This window comes from Sus scrofa, chromosome 9 (genome assembly GCF_054392235.1).
Source record: "Sus scrofa isolate SSC_HxYL_T2T_F1_AM1 chromosome 9, Sscrofa_HxYL_maternal_Yorkshire_Landrace_v2.0, whole genome shotgun sequence".
Classification (NCBI taxonomy): domain Eukaryota; kingdom Metazoa; phylum Chordata; class Mammalia; order Artiodactyla; family Suidae; genus Sus; species Sus scrofa.
In genome coordinates, this window is record NC_139391.1 from 102,000,722 (window position 1) to 102,019,170 (window position 18,449).

General features: G+C 36.3%; 1 protein-coding gene across 18 annotated transcripts in view; it reads left to right on the forward strand.

Annotated features, from left to right (window-relative positions):
* Positions 1-4,011: 4,011 nt before the first annotated feature.
* Positions 4,012-18,449, forward strand: part of PCLO (piccolo presynaptic cytomatrix protein) — a 397,307-nt gene continuing 382,869 nt past the window's right edge. For all 18 annotated transcript variants that reach the window (XR_014816013.1, XM_084977292.1, XM_084977293.1 and 15 more), the window contains exons 1-2: positions 4,012-4,605; positions 10,346-11,927. Coding sequence is in view for 17 of the 18 variants with exons in the window: in XM_084977292.1 (XP_084833418.1) it covers positions 4,352-4,605; positions 10,346-11,927 (1,836 nt within the window). In the remaining variant the exon portion in view is untranslated. The remainder of the gene's footprint in view (positions 4,606-10,345; positions 11,928-18,449) is intronic.

Consider the following 18,449-nt stretch of genomic DNA (forward strand, 5'->3'; position numbering starts at 1 on the left):
GTCAGGTTCGTTAATCACTGAGCCATGACGGGAACTCCCATAGGAACATATTTTAAATACAAGCAGCTTTCTCTTTTATAAAGGGAAGAAAACTGCCTGGGAGTCCAGGTGTCAGAATTCAAAAATAAATTTATCAAACTTTTCTCTAAAAGACTTCTCATGCTTTTTCTCTCAAAACTGAGAAGCAAGCTCATAATCAACTGTAATCTCACTTGAATTTCCTTCACTCTCACTGCAAATCTCATTTTAAAGCAGAGCTCACAAAAATGGCTGAGAGCAGCAATTGAGAAGCAGCTCAACCATAGCAAAAATGAGGCTGGACCCCGAGCCATTGCGGATTCCTCCTCCACTAAACACAATCTTCTCTTACCTTCTCTTAGAGAGGGAACATTAAAAAATATGTGTCTATATAAAAATATATTCTTTATATTTATAAAAACATGAATATATATACCTCCACACATATACTAGGAAGGCATGGACTTTTAATTACAGAAAGTATAAGAACTGTTTGTTTTATTACTCACCATATCACATTAAATTACTGTTTGATAATACTGACCACATTATTTTTTTTTCAGCTTCTTCAGAGGCATTTGTTAGAAAAAGATGTTCACATTTTGATTCCCTAGCTTAACAGGTTGTGTTATTTTTAAACAACGGTTAGTAATACAATTACTGGTATTCTTACACCATAAAAAGCTGTAAATTCACTTTGGAAAATATAGGAAATTCTAAAGAAAAATTAAGATTACTATGGTCTTGCCATTAAGTATATATGGGTTTCATTCATTGGCTTGTTTCCTGCTGCTTTTTTTCCTATGCAATTTAGTGGTTTCATTTTTTTAAAATATTCTATATCTAACTTTATGAAAACTTACCCCATTTATACCTAATGAAATTTTCCCATGTTATTATGAATGCTTTTGAAGCATTATTTTAAATAAATATCTTTATAAAATGCTATCATCTAGTTGTACAAGATTTTATGTCTCTATCCTTCTAGATTGAGGCAGTAATGACTTTTATTACTATTATAAATAATAGCATAGTGAATATTTTTTCACAAAATCATTTTTCTACTTCAAATGATTTCTTTAGGACTGGTTTCCAAATGAATATCACAGATTATGAATATTTTTAAGGCTCTTAATAAGTGTTGCCAAGTTATTTTCCAGAAAGTCTGAATCAATTTATACTCTCAAATTTAGCTTATAAAAAGGCCTGTTTTACAAAAACTCAATAGTATTATTATAAAGGTCTTAATATGGACACAATGGACATTTAATAAATAATCCAATATTCAGATTACTGCTTGATGAATAGAGTTTAATAAGCATATGCTAGTATTTTTAATTAAACTAAAATTATGGATATTGTTTAACTGTGGCTTTTAAAAAGTAGATGAGGCTACACATTTTTCTATATTTGATGAAGACTATTCTAACTTCAAATTTTTCAGCCTTTAATTTATTCAAGTATTGCATAGGTGACTGCATACAAGATGGTCTATTTAATTTCATCCTCTTTGAATGGTATCTGTAAGGACTTGGGGAGACTGGGCCACACCATTCCAAGAAATCATCTAGTTATGTTATGTATAACATTCAGACTGGTTATAATCTACTAAAATAGAAACCACCTGGGAGATTGAGACAAGATTTTAAAAGATCTGGTTTTCTGAGTTGAGAAGTTATTTTAGAAAGACATAATGGTATATAATAGAGGAGGTTTTCAGAAACTGATTCATTTCACGACCCACCCATTAGGCTGAGTGAATTGGAGCTGAACTATCACCTTGTTAAATTAAATTGAAATTCAAATAAATGATAATTAGAGTAACTATATTATGAACAGGAAGCAATAAAGATTTTGAATATAGCACTATAAGTTAATTTGCAGAATGAAAGTAATTGTGATAGTTTTCTGTGTAAATAAAGAGAAACTCCATAAAGTCATCCATAGGCTATAACTTCTCATCTTATATATCCTTAGGATTCTGATAATTCACACAAAAGGAATGTACCTGGACTCTGCCCTAGCATTTCTCTTTAAATCAGAAACACCTCCTAAGTATAACTGACATAAGCCCAAATAAAGGATTGAAAAAAAACCCAAATGTTGTTTGAAACTCAACAGTTTATACAGGTCCCAATGGCAAAATCGTTTAAAATCAACAACCCCAAATTTCTGAGTATTACCATCATATTTCTTGTTTTCACAGTTCCTTTACTCTTCCTACCGTACATCCAGATTTTGTGTATTCTGATAATATTTGCTCCTGGGAGAAATGAAAGAAGGAGAAAGTAAATAAATGCACATGTTTGCACAGTGGGCTATAATATTGCCATCTTAAAATTATTACTTTTTATTTAGCTTATCCACATTACTTTGCATACTGATTATCACTTGTTATTTCTTTTGACTTCACAGGCTCCTTTCCATCCACAATTGAAAAGAATATGAAGTTAATTATATATTTTCTCCATTTAATCATTATTCCAAGGCTACAGTTTGAAGTGGTATTTATCCTATCATTTTTTTTAAGCTTGTGCTTTGCGAATCAATACATCCATGTATTTCATTTTCACAAAAGTTGAGCATATTATGCAAAAATAGCCAGCATGTGAATCATCTCCTTCTTCACTTCCATCTAGGTGTTACTGATTCTGAGGGCAGCTTGGGCCCTGAATAGTTACTCATTTGGTTAAAGAAGGTATTATAATTCAGGGTTGTTTACCTAATTATTTCTCTCTCGCTTTTTTTTTTGCAAACTCATTTCTAGGAGTATGACAGTAGTGTACTTGCCCTCAAATGCAGCCACTAGAACGTCATGTTGTCTCAGCTTGATTTGTTTGAAGGGTGAGCATTCTCTTACTCAAATGAATGCCTTTCTGTAGCTTTGACTTTAGAAGTCACAACTCAGTATGTTATGAGAGAATCAAAGTTTTTGTAAAGTATTTTAGGAACTCAACCAGTTCATTTGATGACTAGCCATCCTTAAAAGCAGTACATTTAGTATAAGTTATTGCAGCTGTGCTTTTATTTAGTTTTGATATAATAAAGTCTTACAGTGATTATTACAAAAATTTGGAAACTTTCTAAATCAACTTACTCATATCTATTGTTGTTAGCTTTTGCTTTTAACTTTTTTTTGGTTTGTTTTCAGTTGTTAGCTTTTGGTTTTAACTTCAAGAATTGGAACATTCAGTTCACTGTTAGGAAAGGTAAGTAGAAAATTGGGGCTCTGGATCCAGTGCTGAACTAAAACATTCCCTTCTAAGAAACGTAGTAGCAAGAAAAGAGTGTATGCTGGGTGTGGGTAGGGCATAGAAACAGTGCATATTAGTTATACCTCTGATGCTAGCCAGATGTGTGACTATAAAAATTAGCCTTCTGAGCCCAGAATACAAAAAAGGGTCTAAGGGCACTTTTCAAAATTTCACACTACTGTAACATTTCAATATTCTACAATCTGGATCTTACTACAATATCCGATGCACAATTTTCCCCAAATCCTTTACTTCTCTGTGGTTTAAAAACCCAACTGTTTACTGACAGTGCATCTACGATTCTAAAATAATTATTCCTGGAGAGTTCTAAATGAAAAGGCTAGTTTTAGCTCCTTTTGGGAAATGTGTCCCAAAGGCATCTCCAATTAATCTCCAGTTACCTGAACCCACTCCTAGGATCTTTCAAAGCCCCTCCTTAAAAAAAAAAGAAAAGAAACTACAAATCCCAGGAGTCAAAGATGGGAACAGATACTTCCCCTCCAACCTCTTCTCGGTCCCCTTGAATGCAGTCGGCTAAAACTCAGGTTGAGGCATCCTGAAATATGCCTGAAAGAAACGTCGGCTGTTTCGTTCGGATTTTTAGCTGTGCTTTCGCTGGGCTCCTTTAAATCGGTGCTGTGAGTGAGGAAAGATACGGAGCGACGCAGAGCGGGATGGGCGCGGGCGCGGGCATCACCTGTTTCGATAAGGGCATGCGCACTGCGAGGGCGCGGGCGAGGAGGCGGGGCGCGGTGGGAGGGACGGACGGCGCCCAGTTGGCACCGCTCTGATCTGCTTCTCCCCGGCTCGGGGCGCTGAGGCGGCGTCGGGAGTTGTCTTCTGCAAAGGTTTCCTGGCGTGGTCTAACATGGAGGAGGCAGTGGTTTCAGGCATCACCTGCAAACGGGACTAATCCCCGCCTGGCGTTTTGGGCAGCTCTGCCGGGTCCCGAGCCCAGGGACTCCGCCGCCTGCACGCCCCGCGGCGGACCCCAGCTCCGGTAGCTCCTCGGGCCGCCGGCTTCCTGGCGGGGACGCAGTGCAAGGAGGGAGCGCGGCGGCCCCGAGTTTCCCTAAGCCATGGGCAACGAGGCGAGCTTGGAAGGGGAAGGGCTACCGGAAGGGTTGGCGGCGGCGGCGGCGGCGGCCGCCGGAGGAGGGGCTGGCGGGGCGGGGAGCCCCTTGCAAACGGTGATCCCGGCCGGCATGGAGGCGGATCTGAGCCAGCTGAGCGAAGAGGAGAGGAGACAGATCGCCGCTGTCATGTCAAGGGCGCAGGGGCTGCCCAAGGGAAGCGTTCCCCCTGCCGCTGCGGAGCCGCCTTCCATGCACAGGCACGCACAGCATGATATATATGTCCAGGCATATATGTACAGCTTTTCGTGCACATATGTGCCAGCACAGCAGTACATATATGTCGCCTCTGTTCATTTTATTCTCCCTAATGAGGTGCCGATAAAGAGATCATAAACCTCTGTTAGGCAGAATAAAAATGATGCATTATAGAGTTTCTGGTGGGATAGTCAAGGGTTGCATTCTTGGAACTGTGATTTTAGGTTGTGATTTTTGGCCTTTTGGAACCTTTTCCCTCTAGGGTGGAGTGGAGAGACGCCCTCCAGTGTTTTACTAATCTGGAAGTCTTCCATTAGTACAAAACGGACGTGTTAGGGAATGAATAGAGCTTGAGTGTTTACCTGTCTCTCTTTAAACCTCCTCAGTCATTTTGGGGTCTTTTTCTCTGTGAATGATGCCTAAATATTTCTGTAATAATAGCTTTAATTCCTCTGGAGATGATTTGTCTTTCCTTCACTCCCTACCGCCAGAGGAGAACAGGATCTGCTTAGGTAGAAGACCTAGAATGAATACACCTTTTATATTCAGCGAGGAACCCTACAATGTATAGTGGCTTTAACCAGATGGTTTGGTCATAGCAGTGCAGGTGCTATACATGTATTTATGAATTAGCATATGCTATTTTTTTAAACCGCTGCTCTTTTATATGGAAAAATGTCTTACAGTTTATAGAAGAACATGAGAATTTGTATTATATTAAAATTAGTTTCTAATGCATACTTTTAAAGACATAGCGACCAGCAACTTGCACAGGCAATTAAGAGCTAATCTGTAATATTAACGTATTCATTTCCCTCTCTAGCTCTCCATTTTCCTCTATCCTAATAAATTAGTTGTTTGCTAATTAGAGTACTAAGAGGGTGTAATCATTGTGCCTGCCCTGCCTTTATTATTGTAAACAAACTCTTTAACTTTGCACCCTCCCTTACAGATTAGTTTTCTGTCCATGGTGCTGAAACCATTCCTGCTTTATGATAACCTACAATTTTCATTAGAGATATTGGAAATATGAAAGATCTGGATATAGCCATAGACTCTTAGCATGTACTTCATAAAATAAAAACACTTTAACTTAGAATCTAATGTAAGCACATGCATATAATTTATCAGGTATCTATAGTGTATTTAGTATAGGATAAATATAAAATGTTTTGTGGATAGTAACTATTTTTCACATAAAATCTTAAATAGATAAAATCCATCAGGTGAAAACCATATTTTCTTGAAGGGGAACCCATACTACTAGTAAAAACTAGCTTTTTATATTGAATATATTGTTTTCTTTTTGGGAAATATCCTTTTAGTGAGGGATTTAATAAGCCTTTCTTATCCATTCCCTTAAGAACAGAGTTTATGATATGTACTATTTTTGTTTACTGATTAAAGCCCGACTTAGAAAAAATTTTGAATGTTCATATGCCAGATTTTTATAGGCTAATAATGATGTACAGTACTTTTATTAACCTTTTAGAAATGTATGCCAGCTCTTCTACAGTTTTTCCTAAGAGACACAAGCAACAGGTTTAGCATGCTGGCTACAAATATCAAGAAATGTGCAAGCTTTGATTTTTAAATTCCTTACTCCTGTTCAGAGGATGGCTAAAAATTGGTATTTCAGCCTATGAAAATACAGTGTTTTATGCAGTATTTATATTAGCATACTTTTAAAGTTCTCCATCGGTAATTTCGTTATGGTGGAGTTCTTATCAGTAGGTTATCTGTGGCCTACATAGTAATTTTTGAAAGCTTAGTCCAAAATATATAATCAATATATGTTTGATTTTTATAATCTGTTTATATTTTACTGAAGATTTCTATAAGGTAAATCATTTTGGAAGAATTAATTATCCCTATATGTGATAACCAAATAAATACTTGGTTTATCATTTAGGTTTTTAGAAATATACTAATTTAAGTAAATTTCTAAAAGCATATCCAAATTATTTCAAGTTTTAAGAGGTTAAGTTCTGTGAATTAGTCATAGTGGGATTTGATTTTTTTTTAATGAAATAAAGGTTGAGAGCCCAGGGACCTTATTCTATTAATTTTGACTGACTCATGGAAAATTATATATGCTTCTTAGTTATATGTGCCTAAGTTTCCTTTGCATCTAAAGAAGGCAGTGACACTTACCTCACCTATCTTGTAGAGCCATTGTAAAGATCAATTAAAAATGGACAGGGACATTTTTGATCAGATTTTAATTTGAAGGTACCCTATAGGTATAAAGAATAGTAATATTAATATCAACAGTGAATGGCACTGGCCATGATGGCTGCAGACAAGATGTATATTGAATTATTCATTGTTATGAGTTATTTTGATATATCTGTATTCTTTTACATGGAAGTCAGTGCCATCTCGTGGAAATCCTGCCCTCACCACACCCAGGAGTTAGGACATAAGATTCCTGTAACTAAACTAGTTTTATAACCTTAAATTAATCTTTTAGCCTAAGTCCTAGTATCCTCTACAATATAGTAATGAATAGACATTCCTAGAGTTGCTTATATCTCTAGTATTATAAAATTTTATGACTAAACACTGTCAAGTGTCATTGCTTGTTGTGTTACATTTAAAATATATCTTAATATTCCAACTGCTTTTGTATTCTTAGAGTTATTCATGTTTATCTCATTTGTAGCTGAATTTTTCTGTTAACCTGTGAAAGAAAAATTCTAATCTGAGAATGATAAGAAAAAATGAAAAGAGAGGTTGTATAAAACATGGGTAATTACAGGCTAGAAGTTACACCTTACAAATGAAATGCTCATGTATTTTTAATTCATTGTCGACCCAGGGAAATCCAAATTTATAATTTCGTCTACTCATCCTATTTAGAATCACTGATATTTCATATGAGAAGAGCTTTACTTAAAAACACTTCTGATTAGTAGACTATTTCATAAGAATTCTATTGAATTGGTTATTTTCTTTAGCATGCCTTTAGGCCTCCCCCACTAGGTAGACACCTCCACAACTGTTTGTCTTCCTAGAGCAGCAAGCCAAGTCTGGGTTCTAAAATGAATATAGGATGTTTCCATTTATATCTCAGAAAACCTGTAAAAGAATTTAAAGTGAAAAGAATTCAAGAAACATTAATCTAGAGTGAGACAAAAACCCGATATGTTCATTCATTTGTTCACTCACTGTTATTGTTCAATTGTTTCTTCATTGTTTCATCAAATATTAATACTTATCTGCTAGTTACCAGGTTTGGTTCTAGTAATGCAAAGAGAGTAAAACACATTCTCTCCTTAGGAGTTCACAGTCTAGTACACAAGACACAGATTGCATTTTAGTCATTCTTTTTAACAGAACAACTGTTAATACGAAACAAAAATTCATCAAAAGACCAGAGTTAGCTAAGATACTTTTAAATTTTTGGTATTAAGTCCATATCCTCTCTTAGTGATTGTCTTTTCTTTTTCTTCCTCCCAAATCTCCATGTCTTAGGTTTATTTACATAATTATGGCACCTAAAATGAGATTTCATTTATAGTCTTTAGAGCCAATATATATTTTCACAAGGGGGCTTCTGTAATACAACTTAATACTTATAAAGTACATGCAGTTATAATTTCTGATGCAAGTGGCTTGCTTAACTTTCGATGTTTATTGTTGTCACACATATTTGGTATTTCGATATGTTTATTTTTTGATTTGTACATATGTTGGTTTGAGTGATATATTATCACAAAACCAGGGATTACATTTAATAGTATTTTTAAGACCATACAATTTAGTTAAGAATAGTTTTTTGGGGTACTCTGTTTAAATATAGATTTCTTCAATAAAATGCCTAAATAACTACTGGTAGGGTAGTCCCTTTTATAACATAGTTCTTAAGCATGTGCCCCTTATGGGGGTGGTAAAATTTATTAATTGAGTATGGGACATTTCTAGAATAATGTGAAGATCATCTATTTTATTTGTTATGGCTCTTCTGTCTTTCATATAGAAGGAAGCACATGGAGAGGGCTGTAAAGAAACATTCAAAATTATTTTCCCCAAATGGAAATATGTAGCTGTGTGTTTTAAAGAAATATCTTAGAACTGTTGGAATCAACCAGGGTAATAGTTTTAGTTCCTAATTTTTCAGTCTTCAGAGACATAGTAGTAACTAAAGTTTTTATAACTTTTTTTCCTGGAGGAAATTCCCAGAACTAAGAATTCTGCTTATTCCTCTCTTATTAGAAAATTACATTTCTTTGTCATTAAGGGAATTTCAGAAACTTAATTCACGTTAAGTACCAGATGACCTGAAATAAAGGTATAGTTTGGTCCATTAGTAGGTAAATTTTGACAAAACAAATTAAAACGTATAGAACTTTATTGTTATCATCTCATATTTTAAGTGCTACTGAATCCTGTTTATCTTTTTTCTTTTAATTAAAAAGAAACCCTTTCTAAAATTGACATTACATATATCAAATACTTATAATTTGATTTACCCCAAAATTTTAACATAGCATGTTCATTTTAGTTGCAACTTTATCAGTAAAGAATAGCATAATTAAAAATTAATATACTTGATTTTTAACTAAAAGTGTATATGAAAAATGAGTATTTTAACTATTTAATCATAGTCATTTAAAATTGATCAAGTTTCCAAAACTAGCTTTAATAATTCATCTTGTGTATTTGTGAGTTAAAAGCAATGTTGCAAATTAATTACTTGTTACATTTCTAAGTCATTGTCAAAAATAATATCTAATACTCTACCAGTGGTCATAGTAAATGCAGAAAACATTAAGTAGAGGTAATTATGTATTTTCTTCATCCAAAGAAAAGAAACAGTACTTTTCAAAAACAGGGTCACAATCAGCTTGTTGCTATTTGTGTATCAGACTGTATCTCAAGATGCTTTAAGCATCTTCTTGTTGTATTGAGAGATCTCAGATTAAGAATGCTATTGGAAAAATAATTGAATGATATAACCCAGTTCTTCCACAGGGAAGATAGAATTGCTTCGCAAGATTTTCTAATTAAAGTAGAAATTCTTACATAATTTTATATAAAGTTTAATAAGGACAATATTTGATGGATATTCCCCCCCTTTTTTTTTGCACAGAGTAGTGTAAAATTGAATAGATTATTAACTTTCTCCAAGTACTATAAAAGGCATCCTGTATTTCCTGATGTCATGTTGTGTGTCTTATGTAGCTAATATAAATTCTAGTATTAAGCAAAAAGCAAAAACAAAACCAAAACACAGTTGCAGCAAGCTCATTTTAAAAGGAATATTTTCACTTCTTAAAATTCAAGTATTTGGGAAACTAACATTCTTTGACCATAACTTTTGGTCGAAAAGGATACATTCTGTGAGCATGAATGTACTAGAACATGGTTTTTCATTGATTTGTTGAGTTAATATATTTAAATTGGCTTTAATTATGAAAGATTCTGTTAAGTGTAAATGTAAATTATTTTTTATTATACTTTCTAACTACATATCTTAACATGTCATTACTTACAGTAACAGGTATTGAGTTTTCCCCCCTATTTTCAACTCTGTGTTGAAAATCTATCTGTACCCATATAAAGAAAGCAACAAAGATTAAAAATTTTGTGGCCACTTATAGGATGCTGCAAAAATAGATTCTAATTATATTTATACATTCATAATTTTGAAGATGTAAGAAAGTAACAGCTTCTGAATATTATTTCGATTTGGGTTAATTTCCATTATTTTCACTTCTTTTTGTTTCCTTTTTCTAGGAAACAAGAGTTGGATAGTAGTCATCCTCCAAAGCAACCAGGAAAACCACCGGACCCTGGGCGTCCAGTTCAGCCTGGTCTCAGTAAAAGCAGAACTACAGACACACTGAGGTCAGAGCAGAAATTGCCTGGAAGGAGTCCTTCCACTATTAGCTTGAAAGAATCGAAATCCAGAACTGATTTTAAGGAAGAGCACAAGTCTAGTATGATGCCTGGCTTCCTCTCAGAGGTTAACCCTTTAAGTGCTGTCTCCTCTGTTGTAAATAAATTCAATCCTTTTGATTTGATATCAGACCCTGATGCCTCCCAGGAAGAAGCTGCCAAGAAACAAAAAGTAGCTCAGAAGGAACCAGGAAAACCTGAAGGAATCACAAAGCCTCCATTACAACAACAGTCACCCAAGCCAGTTCCTAAGCAGCAAGGACCTGTGAGGGCCCCGCTTCAGCAGGATGGTTCTCCCAAATCTGCAGCTTCTCAGCAGCCAGAAAAAATGAAATCACAACCTCCAGAAGCAGGAAGGCCAACTCAGGGGCTTACCCAGCTTCCTCAGATAGATCAGGCAAAACTGCCACTTCAAAGAGATGCAGCCAGGCCTCAGACTAAACAAACAGACACAGCAAGAGGAGAATCAGTTAAACCCTCACTGCAAAGCCCATCCAAGCCACCTATTCAGCAAGTAAGTCCTGGAAAACCTCCAGCCCAGCAGCCTGGATCTGAAAAACTTTCCACACCACAGCCTGGGCCTGGAAAGCCCTCAGCTCAGCAGCCAGGGCCAGCAAAGACCCTAGCTCAACAGGCAGGGACAGCAAAGCCCCCAGCCCAGCCACCAGGGACAATGAAGCCTGCAGCTCAGCAGCCTGGGCCAAAGTCTCCAGCTCAGCCTCCTGGGCCTGCAAAGACTCCAGTTCAGCAGCCAGGGTTAGCAAAGCCCACTGCCCAACAGCCAGGGACGCTGAAATCCCCAGCTCATCAACCTGGACCACAGTCTCCAGCTCAGCCACCTGGGCCTGCAAAGACTCAACCTGGCCCAACAAAGCCTCCTCCTCAACAGCCACGCCCAGCAAAGCCCCCTCCTCAACAGCCTGGCTCTACAAAGCCGCCTCCTCAACAGCCTGGCCCAGCAAAACCTCCTCCTCAGCAGCCTGGCCCAGCAAAGCCTGCTTCTCCACAGCCTGGCCCAGCAAAGCCCCCTCCTCAACAGCCTGGCTCTACAAAGCCTCCTCCTCAACAGCCTGGCCCAGAAAAACCCGCTTCTCAACAGCCTGGCTCAGCAAAACCCCCTTCTCAACAGCCTGGCCCAGCAAAACCCCCTTCTCAACAGCCTGGCACTGCAAAGCCCTCTGCTCAGCAACCTGAAAAACCAGTAAGCCAAACAGGAACTGGAAAACCTCTTCAGCCACCAACTTTTCCATCTGTAGGGCGGACTCCAGTACAAGGCCTCCCTAAAACCATCTGTCCTCTTTGCAATACCACTGAACTTCTGTTGCATGTTCCAGAAAAGGCCAATTTTAACACATGCACTGAGTGTCAAACCACTGTTTGTAGCCTCTGTGGTTTTAATCCCAATCCTCATTTAACTGAGGTAAGTGCATTTATTCACTGTGTTCACGCTCTTAAACCGTGTCATCATCTTCTACAAATGGTGCTTAGTTTATCACTGATATGACAGGACGGCAGTGTTTTTCTCTAGTTGTTTTCTCTTTCTCGCCTTCCTTCCTACTCGTCTTTTTCTTCTCTGTCAAATGTAAATTAGAAAATGTCAACATTTTCTCTAATTATAATATTTCTCCAAAACATTACCATAATTTCTGATTAATTTGACCTATAAAACAAATATGAATTGATTGAAGGTTGCTAAGCATTTACTCATTGCCTACTTTGTGTAAAATCCACACTTTTATGTATTACACAACGATATTACATTAACTTTTCAATTCATGCTCCTCCTACCATGGTACTCTTAATAATTATATTCTCGAATGGGACCCTTTTTATTCTGGGGAAAAAAAGTGGACAACGTTTTCATATTCTAAATACAATTTGAATATAAATTGGAATACATTCTCTCAAACTGCACATCACCATCTCCTGCCGGTGGTTTTTGCTATTGCCTGTGAAAGCATGCTTCCCTCATTAGTTGAGAGTCATTCGTAACAGCATAAGTCAGTTCATAAAACGAAGAAGGCATTAGAGCAGGTTCAGCATCAATGGATGTCATCTCAGAAAGATCACAGTTTATAACTCCAAGTCTTTTTATAACTCCAAGTCTTTGGGTAAGCCTTCCTGACAGACCAAATCATGAAAGGGCCAGTCGTCACACCAATGAGTTCAAGGTTGTGTACTCTGATTCAGGATACAAAAGTCATTCTCAGCAAGTCAGTTAATGTTAACTCAGCACTAGATGGCCTTGAATAAAATAGCATTTTAATAGGTGGAGATTTGGGGATGTTCAGGGGGAAGGGAAAAAAACTGTAAAACAGCAGAAGAATTCAGAAATTCTCTGGAGTTGGGGAATAATACAGTGAAAATGGTATAATAAGAGAAATTAAGTGAGCATTAAAAGGCTTGGTGTCTAAAAGAATATAATTTTAAAGGAGGTGCAGTAGCCCCTACCCGATGAGAAGGCACAGAAACCTGAGTCCATCTGGAGAACAGCTGTTAGTGGGCTGTGTGTGCATTATGTCTGCGAACAGCCCAGGAAGGAATGAAAGCAGCAGGCAGTGCAGGATTATGTGATTTAAATATCTGTGAAAGAGGAGACTTCTCTACCCTTGTTATAAATGGCATCTCTGAGCTGATAATAGCAACAGGGATGATTATTGGTAGATGTTACATTAGTTTGATTACTTTCTGTGATGAAAGATGAAAATGATGTACATTAAAAATGGGTCAACCTTGCTTATTTTGCTAAAGTACCCTTTACTCTTTTTACCAGAAGTCATATTGAATACTTTAACTTTTTAAATAAGACATATTTTAATGATAAAATTGCAGTTAATAAGAACATTAAGTTATGGAGAAAATGGAAGAAATATGATTATAAATTGTTTATATATTTGTAGTTTTTTAATCTAAAACTTTGTTTTTTAGATTTTTTTTATTTTAAAACATTTTATTGACTTATAGTTGATGTATATTCTATTTTATGAATGTACAGTATAGTGATTCACATTCTTAGAGGCTATACTCTTTTTATAGTTATTGTAAAGTATTTGCTCTATTCCCATGTTGTACAGTGTATCCATGTACCTTATTTATACGTAATAGTCTATTGCTCTTAATCCCTTACTCCCATGCTGCTCCTCCCCCTTCTTCTCCCCACTGATAGCCGCTAGTTTGATTGCTGTATTTGTGTGTCTATGTTTTCTTTGTTACAGTCAGTAGTTTGTTGTATTTTTTTTTTTTTATATTCCAGGTAAAAGTGATATCATTCAGTATTTGTCTTTGTCTGACTTATTTCACTTAGCATAATGCACTTCGGGTCCACCTAGTTTGCTGAAAATGGCAAAATTTTATTCTTTTTTATAGCTGAGTAGTATCCCATTGTATAAATAGAAGTTTTTGATGTGTTTTTGCCCATAATATACCATTTTGATATGGTAATAATATGTGCATTAATAATGACTTCAAACAGTAGGTGATCATTTCATAAAATGTTTTTTCCTGTTTTTGTGGCAGTTTAAAAGGCAGAAACATGTAGTTGGACCATTAAGCCACATACATTATTTGAGTACCTGTAATATAGAAGACATTTAACTACATGTTTGGTAGGATATAAAGATAAGTAACACATAATGCCAATCTTAACATGATCCACATGTACTAGGGTAGAGAATGCATGCACAAGGAAATATAATATGTGGTCAAATAATAAAAGCTGTGAGAGACATGAGCAAACATTGTGGACTTTACAGTAGGAAGTACCATTTCCAGTGGCTGAGATTAAGGAAGGCTTCATGGAGAAAATGGAATTTGTGCTGGGTATATAAGATAGAGATTATTTCAGCAGATAAAGGTCATGGAAGGCGGTAATGATTGGTCTAAGACCTAGAGCCAGAATAAGGCAGGGTGCATTTAGGAAATCAGGAAATAAACTTAGGTTAGCTGAAGTGGTGGGGAAGAAATGGGAAAGGAGATTGGAGAGAAGCTGAAGTCAGATTTGGCTTCTACATTTAGTCGGTAGCAGTGAGAATTCTGCTTTATGAAACTTACCTTGATTAATATAGCCATACATTCAGTCCTTCATTCATTTTTACAAATGTGTATAAAAAGCCTAGTTGTGAAGTGCTAACAAATAGTGGGTAGAATCAAGTCTTCCTTCAACCAGAAAGAAGGGAAAGTAAAAGTTGTAGATAAGAAAGGAAAACATAAATCTATAAAAAAGTAACTTTGTATAGGGCTTTACAGTTCACATAGTTCTTTCCTATTTGTTTTATCAAAATTAAATTTCCCAGTAATTCTATGGGCATATATTCTGTTCTTTTCTAACTATTATACTAATGAGAAAACTGGTGTTCAGGTGGTTACTATGGTTAGTTTATTTTTTAGGCTCATCTTGATAGTAAATAACCAAGTAGAATGTAAACTAAATCTTCTGATTCCAAATCCACTTACTCAAGGTAAGGAGATGAAGTGCTATAAGGTCAGAGGAAGAGACCATCACTGTGGGGATATCATGGAAACAGAAGTATTTGAGGATAATAATAATAACTTGGACACACATGACAGGAGTTGGGAATGTAGGGACAGGTAGAGGGTCTTACTGGCTAAAAAAAGAGAGCATGCTCATTATTGACGAGATGAACTTGGGCGAGTTATTTACACTTTCTGTTAACAATGATAACATTTGAACAATGGCAATAACATGTTTTCTGCTAAACACATTGGGTTGCTAGGAGGATTAACTGACCATTTATATGAGAAGGTATTTTTCAGTATATGAAGTGCTTTTTGAAGTTGCAATGAAATGCACCATGGATAATCTCTGTATTTTAAACAGAGTTGATTTTTAAAGTTTACTCTCAGATTCTTTTTTCTTTTTTTTTTTTACTTTTATTTTTTTATTATTATTTTTTAATAGTTATTTCCCCAATACAATTTTTTTTCTACTGTGCAGCATGGTGACCCAGTTACACATGCAGGTACACATTCTATTTTCACACGTTATCATGCTCCATCATAAGTGACTATAGTTCCCAGTGCTACACAGCAGGATCTCATTGCTAATCCATTCCAAAGGCAATAATTTGTATCTATTAACCCCAAGTTCCCCAACCACCCCACTCCTTTCCCCTGCCCCTTGGCAACCACAAGTCCCTTCTCCAAGTCCATGATTTTCTTTTCTGTGGAAAGCTCATTTGTACCTTATATTCTTTCTTTTTCTGACTTAACTTCACTCAGTATGAGAGTCCCTAGTTCCATCCATGTTGCTGCAAATGCCATTATTGTATTCTTTTTTATGACTGAGTAGTATTCCATTGTGTATCTATGTAGATAAAATATCATGAATTAAGGATTCTGAAATAGTAATTTGATCTATTTATTTGACATAGCATTTGATCTACAGTATTCATAGTAACATGTCACTTTAATATTTGTTTTTTCCCCATAAAGAGAAATGTGATCCAAGTTCTTACTCTGAACTATAGGAAGGCACCTTCCCTAATTCTGTCCACCAAGTGGCCAGTTCCTGAAACTCCTGAATTACTAGGAGGTCAGGTTGGGAAGTTCGATCTCTGGATAGAGGTTGAGAGCTTTTGTATCAAGAGATAAGATCGATGAAATTTTGAGAACTGTTACCACTTCTAAACTGTTTATGTATCTGTGAAAATGTAAACTTTTCCTTCTCTTGGAGTTCCTATTGTGTCCCAGCAGTAATGAACCCAACCAGTATCCATGAGGATGCAGATTCAATCTCTGACCTCACTCAGTGGGTTAGATATCTGGTGTTGCCGTGAGGTGTGATGTAGGTTGAAGATGTGGCTAAGATCTGGCATTGCTGTGGCTATGGTGTAGGCCGGCACCTGTAGCTCTGATTCGACCCCTAGCCTAGGAACCTCCATAGCTGCAGGTACAACCCTAAAAAGCAAAAGCAAACAAACAAAAAAAGAAAGGTAAACTTCTCTGCATCTTCTAAAGAGGATGAACCACTCTGGGTCAAATTGTCTTCAGACATTCAGATTGAGTAAAGAGTTTTCAATATAGAACAGACACAGAGGGTGGACATTATATATAGTACTTTAATTTACATGAATTCATTTTCAAACTTGAGTTTATATGCAAGTAATTTTCTATATTATTACTTTGATAATCTATTGGGTAAAATAAAATCCTGGTCTTTTATATCCCTTCTTGAAAAGACCAGGTGACTTTCTCTAATATTTTTTGTTGCCAGTGCAGAATTATGACTTTGTTGTAAACATCTTGACTCTTAAATGACTACCATGTCTGAGGAAGAAGGACTGGAGAGGTGATGACACTCAGACACAAGCTTCAGGAAAGGGGACTTGTACTTTCCTAACTAAATTTACTGGCTTTACATACACTGTGTATGTGTGTGTCCTGGCCCACCTGACACACACACACACCCCATACATGTTCATATCTAGACAGCCCAGATATCTGTGTGAAGAGGATGGCATTTAAATTAATGATCCTTTCTGGTAGCTTTCAAGATGTGGGCTGTTCCAAATAAACCTTAAAAATCCATTGGCCCCAAGCCTAGACTTTTGACGCCGTGAGGAGTTTGTAGCTAGTCCATTAATGGAATTAGTCTCAACAGTACAACTCCACTCTTTGGGTTTGCTTTCTGAAACAGAAACTGAATATTTGCTTTATAAACACAAAAATGTTTTTTGTTTTTGTTATTGTTGATGATTTACTTTATCTCTTTTGGTGAGTTGCCTGGGGCTAGATAGATCTAGGAAGTGATTTAAATTCTTGGTTTCTCATGTCTGATAATTTTCCTGGCTCTTAGGAAATTTCATAGTATATGAAATGACTTGTCATTTTTTTAGAATGTTGGTAATGAACCAAATGGTAGTGATGAAAGTGGATTTAGGTGGGGTTTTTTTTTTTTTTTTTTTTTTGGTCATATTATTTGATCATGATGGACTAGATACTTTATTTAACAAAAATATGACTATCTCTCAGTAGCTAAAGAACAAAAACTGAAAAACAAACATACTTCAACTTCCATGTTTTATTAAAATACCTAAAAAAGCAAAACAAAACTAAAAATGAAATTTTTCAGGTTTGGTAAAATGACTTAACTAGCCACGTCTTATAGGTGGATCTGCTTCCTGCTTTCAGTAAGTGAAACTGAGGGAGAAAAATGTGTTGAGAAAAGAGTAGAGCTATGCCAGATGTCAGGAGGCTGGAAGCAGTGGAGGCAGAAAGCACTAAGATACTCCTGGGGATGCAGTAGCAGAAATAACTTTTAGAAAAGGGGCGGTGCTCTTTTTAGTTGCTTGCTATTTTAGTACAAAAGTGTTTTGTCACCCCAAGTTCTAAGCAAAGACCATGGCATAGTTCATCATAAAAAGGACTGAGCACAAGTGTCTCTAAAGTTTCCACTTTTAAAAGATCCAAAGTAGAGTAATTATATACTTAAAAAATTAAAAACTAAAATAATGTGTAAATGAATTAAAAATTGGTAAATTTAAAAATAAATGAACTAGTACAAACAACAATAATAAAAATTAAAAATACTCATAAAAAATAAAGTAGTTCTAGGAAATAGGAAAGCCATCAATAACAAAAATTGGCAGGTTGAAGTATTTCTAGAAGAGAGAAAGAACATGAGAAGGAGGTAACAGAATGAGCTGAGGAAACCACTGTTAGGTGGATTCCTGAGGGAGCCTCAGTGAAGCTCTAAGCTAGGCATCAAGAATTACAGAAAGTAGCAGTTCCCATTGTGGCACAGGGGAAATGAATCCTTCTAGGAACCATGAGGTTGTGGGTTCGATCCCTGGCCTTGCTCACTGGGTTAAGGATCTGGTGTTGCCGAGAACTGTGGTGCAGGTCACGGACTCGGCTCAGATCCTGCATTGCTGTGACTGTGTAGACTGGCAGCTGTAGGTCCGATGTGACCCCTGGCCTGGGA